General features: G+C 32.6%; 1 protein-coding gene across 1 annotated transcript; it reads left to right on the plus strand.

The window, feature by feature from the left end:
- Positions 1-2,621: 2,621 nt before the first annotated feature.
- Positions 2,622-6,163, plus strand: LOC143578619 (tubby-like F-box protein 6). Its single transcript, XM_077062133.1, has 5 exons — positions 2,622-2,869; positions 3,836-3,923; positions 4,492-4,621; positions 4,713-4,892; positions 5,632-6,163. Exons 1-5 carry the CDS (start codon positions 2,624-2,626, stop codon positions 6,104-6,106), a joined length of 1,119 nt encoding a protein of 372 aa, XP_076918248.1. The 5' UTR covers positions 2,622-2,623; the 3' UTR covers positions 6,107-6,163.
- Positions 6,164-6,596: the final 433 nt, after the last annotated feature.

Here is a 6,596-nt window from a genome sequence, read left to right on the forward strand (position 1 = left end):
TGAAGCCTATGATAAAATGGGGTATGGTTTTCAAATGTTTTAAACTGGTGTACCCCTAACAGACCTCAATAAACATAGTTCAAAATCAAATAAACTAAACATAAATGCCTATAGTCAACTTAAAAAATAATAAAGCAAACCAAATAACTTAATAAATAATAAAGGAATTTCACTTCTTTAAAAGTTAAAACAAGAACACACGAACAACATGGAATTCAACATGTTCAAGACCCGTCCAGGACTACCACAACATTGTCCTCGAAAAGCATGCACTATGAAGTTTTCTCCTAAATAGACTTTAACAACTCATCCAGAACTACCGTAAAAAAGAAATTGGCTTGATAAACTCCTAGTAACCCCACAGGTGCACGAACACATGCTTTCATCCTGACATACCCACTTTTTTAAATTATAAATTACTAGCTTTATCCCCCATATTGTAGGGTTGTTTTACATTATTCGTTTATAATATTTATATAATTTTTAGGATTTTAATTTTATTTATCGTAAGGAAGTTAGTAATATACTTAGGATTTGATAATAAAAGGGTTTAACAAATAAATGAGATGTTATAACATAGTTTAAAAGCTATCTGGGTTTGGAAAGACCCATGACCCGCTTTTTTTTTATTTTAAAATTGTTTATAATTATAAATAATATCTTTCTTTTAAAAAAATCTGATATTAATTTTTAGTATATCTCTATTTTATAGGATAGTCATATCAAATATTTGTTTAGATTAATCTACCTATTCTAATAAAGTAAAATAAATGTGAACACTTGTCATGTTTTGGTTAATTCTCATAATTTTTTCCCTCCAAAACTAATATACCCTAATATATGTAACAAATCAATAATTATTCACTTTCCTTTTACACTATATTTATATAATATTTATATATTTTTATAAATATAATTATTAACATATTATTTTACTATATATTCAAAATACTTGGTGAATTCCAAAAATCAACAACAAATCATGTTTCTCAAATGAAAATTGTTTTGGGTTTTTTTGTGGAACTTAAATTTGATTTTATGGGTCAAAAGTTGGTAAATAGATTGTTTAGTACAAATTAACTACATTTTGGTCAAAATTTGTTAGGGTCAAAAATGAAATTTTTTTTAAAAGTCTGAGAATGCAAAATAGATTTATCGTCAAATTTGTTATGGGTTCAAGTGTTGACTTTGAAATGTCAAAAGTATGAAAGTTACAATTTTAAACATGATTCGGGTTTTAAATTTATTTTTAAGGGCATTTTTTGAAATAATAAAAAGGTTCGGGATTTGGCAAACTGACTGTTTTCCCCTCAACTATTAAAATTTAAGAAAACGTTGCGAACACTTTCGACATGCCACCCCCATGCCTATTAATGCTTAACTTTTATCAAATTTGAAATATTTATGTCAACATTAATTTTTCTTTCAATGGTGATCAGAACATCGTATGAGAAGCATGACATGCTATGCTTAAATGAAACAAAATATTCACAAAATTGAATGGGTTAACATGTTGTTTTTATGTTGTCATTATGACAAAGTCGAGAAGCCATATGAAACTTATCAAAATATTTTTCATTGTTTAGCTTAGAAAAACATAGTTCTTGAAGAACATCCATTGTTATAATTTAATGTTCTACTTTCCTTTGATGGGTGGTAAATTGATAAATATATCAATAAAGGTAACGCTCCTTTTGTATTTAGGCTGAATGGTTAGAACTACTGTCGTATAAGAAGTCTTATTTCCGAAATTAATTCATAACCAAAATTCTTTCATACATATATGACACCGAGAATGATTTTTTCAATAGAAAGAAGCATTCTCGGGTATGTTTTTGCACGTACATTTTTTTATTAAGTTCATTTAAAAAATCATTTTGTGATATAAAAAAAATCAATTTATGTACACATTGTATAGATACAGGCATAGATGTAATACATTTTTTTATATACGCTATGCAATTATTTGTTTTACTTATAATTTTATAATTTGAATTATCCCGTGTGTGACACGGGCTCTAAAACTAGTTTTATAATATAATGAGATGTTATAACCCGTTTAAGGGCTATCTAGGTTTGGTGAGACCCATACCTGTGAATTCAGGTCAAACGCATAAGAAGTCTTTATTTATAAATAAAGCAATCTGGTTACTTAAGAGAATTTATAAATAAAGCAACTGGTTATTTCAAAACATAAGTAATCCTGAACCGTTTTAAATTTTAATCAACTACCCGTATAACATGCGGGTCGCAGCTCTTTAATCCCACTAAGAGCATGTTTAGGATTGAGTTTAAAAAATGCTTATTGGCTTATTAGTGTTTTTAAAAAGCCAATAAATTAAAATGTGTTTAGCAATTATAAAAATCTTATTTATTTTAACTTTTTGAAAGGATTAAAAAACATTTTTTCAAAAGCCTCAAGTCATGGCTGTTCAAAATAAAAAAACCGATAAGCATTTTTTTTAAACTCAATCACAAATGCTCTAACTAACAAAACAAAGGACCCGGTAGAACAATTCCCGCACCAAATCCTCTACTCCATCCCACAACTAACCCACCCAAACCCTATACCAATACCACCTCACAAATCTTGATCATCAAACCAAACCCAGATCATACTTTCATGGCCGTTGATCTGGAAGAAGACGACGATGCTAATGGTTTGAAACAGAGTTGCTGGGCGAACATGCCGCCGGAGCTATTGCGGGAGGTGTTGATCCGGATCGAGTCGTCGGAGAATAAGTGGCCGGCGAGGAAGAATGTTGTGTCCTGTGCCAATGTTTGCCGGAGTTGGAGACAGATCGTTAAGGAGATTGTTAACAGGCCTGAGGTTTCTGGCCTGTTGACTTTCCCGATTTCGGTCAAACAGGTTTTTTTTTATTAGTGATTAGGATTAGGGGTGGACTTGTGTTATATATTGTGATCCATTTTTAGGCTTTTAGTAGGGGTGTGGGTTTCGGTTTTGAATCGATCAAACGGAAATTGAATAAATGTTAATATATACATGTATACATGTTCTCAAGGTTTTTGTTACAAAACTGCTAAGCAGTTAATGCGGAAAAATATCGGATATCGGTCAAGGACCGATATTTGAGACATCAGTTATCGCGGTGGGATATCGGTAATTTTAATATCATGCAGAATATATATATATATATATAGCACTTTTAACAATAACAATTCAGTATCCTCTCCTACTATTATCAAATTTTCCTTTTGCCACTTGCAAAACACTAACAATTGTAGCAAATAGGGACTGATTAAGACTCAAAATACTAACATTAAAGATTAAACACTAAAAGTTGAAAACTAAGACTTAAAACACGGATATCGGAAATATCGGTCAATATCGCCGATATTACCGGTACCGATATTTCACATGAGAACTGATAACCAAGATACGGACAAGATACCACCGATATTGACTGCATAGCAAAATTGACACATGCCCAATCACAATTATACATATACATATACATATAAATACGTATAAACATATAATCATGTTGACGTAAGCATGTCTTAGTTCTTTTTAGTTCGGTAATGTTTGGTTATGGGACGCCGTTAACCCTAACCGATTAATTGGTTAATCAAATAATCTTAACCATAACCGCCGGTTAATCTCGGTTATCGGTTAATTCTGTTCGGTGGCGGTTTGGTTGTCGGTTAATTTTGGTTTAACAGTTAAGGTTTGTTCATCCGTAGTTTTTAGAGTTGTGTTTTGGTAGTTAATGTTGAAGACTCGTAGCATTTTGTTTTCTTAATAATTTGATGATCAGGAATAAAAGACGAATGAAATTAAACTGTCTAAATAATGTCTTGCTATCATTTGCAGCCCGGTCCAAGAGAATCTCTTATCCAATGCTTTATAAAACGGAAGCGATCTACTCAAACATATTTCCTCTTTCTTAGTTTGACTCAAGGTACGGATTTGGTTGATCCCGAACACCTTTTTATTATATTGATATGATTGCATGAAAATGCGTTATTGCATAATAATCTTACGTTTATAGTAATTGATATGATTGCATGAAAATGCGTTATTGCATAATAATCTTACGTTTATAGTAATTCTTTGTATTTGTTGTGGTGAGATCAGGTGCAAATCACTTTTAAAGTGCGAATGGTATGAAACATAGGAAAAAACACGTACAGTTTTAGTTTCATAATTACTCTGCGCTGTACTTACAAAAGAACATTAGAGTAATAATAATCGCGCTACAATTTACAAGTAGCATAGTTATTATTACTCTAGTTTATTTTGTTAACCTAATAATTATTACTCTACTTCATTTTGGTGTAGAGTAATTATTAAAACTCTACTTGTATTTTGTTGACTTATTGTAGCATTTCAGAGTAATTACGAAAATGCCACCGTGTGAACTTTTTTTTCACTTTGTATGCTTCGCACTGTAAATGCTATTTGTATTTGATTCTAAGACATTTAATATTAGTAAGATAATTTAGTTATTGTTTTTATTAATGTGGCAGCACTTGCTGATGATGGAAAGTTTCTTCTCGCTGCTCGTAAATTTAGACGGCCCACATGTACCGACTACATAATATCTTTACATGCTGATGACATGTCAAAAGGGAGCAGTAGATATATTGGGAAATTAAGGTTTAGTTACCATTTGAAAACATTTATGATTAATGTTTATGTCATTCACATGGAAATGAAATCAACATAAGTTGCTTATGATTTGGCATAGATCAAACTTTTTGGGAACCAGATTTATTGTGTATGATGGTCTGCCCCCTCATGATGGGGCTAAAATGGCTAAGAGTCGGTCCACTAGGTCTGTGGGGCCCGCTCAAGTCGCGCCTAGAGTTCCTGCTGGAAGCTATCCAGTTGCTCACATTTCGTATGAGTTGAACATGTTGGGATCCAGGTAAACTAAGACCATTATGATATTAGTCGTGAGAATATGTTTAGAATAGATTTTGCATGTGATTATCTTATTATTAAGGCGTCAGTAAGTTTTATATTTTCATTCTCATTTCACAAGATGTTATTTTTTTCATAGACTTGTCTTTTTTGGTTATTTTAACGTTTAATTTTTTCAATTTTCAGTATTTGAAAATTGATCTGTCTTATTAGGTAATTTTACTCTGATTCTGATTAGTCAACTTCACATAATTATTTAGTTATCCGAAAATTGGATTTTGTTAATCCACCGTATGACCCTTTGGCTGATAATAATTCGTGACGGTTTGACCAATGACACTCTTAACTTTCACTTTTGTTGTTAAAAGCAATCTCACTTTAACGGATTATTACATCTTTCACCAATGACACTCTGGCATGGGTTGGTTTTGAAAACTGTACAGTTTGGTTTTGGTTTTTGTTTCGCCATTCGTGCTTGAAATTTTTTGGTTGAAAAACTGGGCCCCAAAAAAATGAGTTTGGGCCTAAGTATTTTTGTCAATTAATAATTAATTGATTGTTACACATATGGTCTTATTATATTCTTATAAGTCACTTAAAGTTCAAAACAAAGATAAAAAGTCCATAAATTTGGTTTGGGTTATTCGGTCTTAAACATGATTTTCTTTTCACATCTAAATTTTTAAAAATAATAAACAAAAACTCACAAAAAAGTTGTTTTTTTGCTTCTTATTACAAAGCAGGGGTCCAAGAAGAATGCAATGCACCATGGACCCGATCCCAGCTTCGTCAATCGAACCTGGAGGCATGGCCCCCACACAAACCGAGTTTCCACTTAGCACGGGTGAATCTTTTCCTTCAACTCCTTTCTTTCGATCCCGATCCACCCTTGTGGAAAAAAGTGGGCCCGAACCATCAAACAATAATCAAGCAGACAGACCTTTAATTTTGAAAAACAAATCGCCTAGGTGGCACGAGCAGCTTCAGTGCTGGTGTTTAAATTTTCACGGGCGTGTGACGGTTGCTTCAGTGAAGAACTTTCAGTTGGTAGCTGCACCGCCAAGTGGACAAACGGGCCCACAATATGATAAGGTTGTTCTTCAGTTTGGGAAAGTGGGGAAGGACGTTTTTACCATGGATTATCGGTACCCGATTTCGGCTTTTCAAGCGTTTGCTACCTGTCTTAGTAGCTTTGACACCAAGATTGCTTGTGAATGATGTCATCTGACAGGTCAGCGGTGATATTTAATTATTTTTATGATTTTAATATGTGTTGGGTAATGGGTCAAGATGCGAATTTTTGTTTGGGTCAAAACGGGCCGGGTTGGGCTGACCCTGAAACACTTGTTTATTTTTTTTGTTTTTTAATTAATGGCTGGTGTGGTTCAATATGACTACAAAAGTTATATTTTGCTAATAAGTTTTCTAAGCAAAGTGATTTTGAGGTTTTGTATATTGAAGTACGCTTTGGGTGACTCTCAAGCCGAGCGACCTGTTGGTCTCGTTTTCATGTAAACATTTTTCTATTTTGTATTTGATATTAAGCATGACCAAATTGGCCCGTTAACTGGTAAATTGGTTGCAACTAATTTTTTTGAATTAAAATGGGATTTCACAAACTTGATTGACTCATTAACTCCCTTAGTTTTGACTTTGAATTGCTAGTTTTGTACATTTGCTGACATAACGAGAACCACGACACAAAAAT

This window comes from Bidens hawaiensis, unplaced genomic scaffold, assembly GCF_021521415.1.
Source record: "Bidens hawaiensis isolate Kalapana, Puna unplaced genomic scaffold, B.hawaiensis_p1.1 tig00029312_1, whole genome shotgun sequence".
Lineage (NCBI taxonomy): Eukaryota > Viridiplantae > Streptophyta > Magnoliopsida > Asterales > Asteraceae > Bidens > Bidens hawaiensis.

Excerpts from the sequence above, each read along its gene's own strand:
- LOC143578619 (XM_077062133.1), top strand. The coding sequence starts at position 2,624 with ATGGCCGTTGATCTGGAAGAAGACGACGATGCTAATGGTTTGAAACAG. Across the intron at positions 2,870-3,835 it reads TCCCGATTTCGGTCAAACAG|CCCGGTCCAAGAGAATCTCT; the intron begins GTTTTTTTTTAT and ends TATCATTTGCAG. Across the intron at positions 4,622-4,712 it reads AGATATATTGGGAAATTAAG|ATCAAACTTTTTGGGAACCA; the intron begins GTTTAGTTACCA and ends GATTTGGCATAG.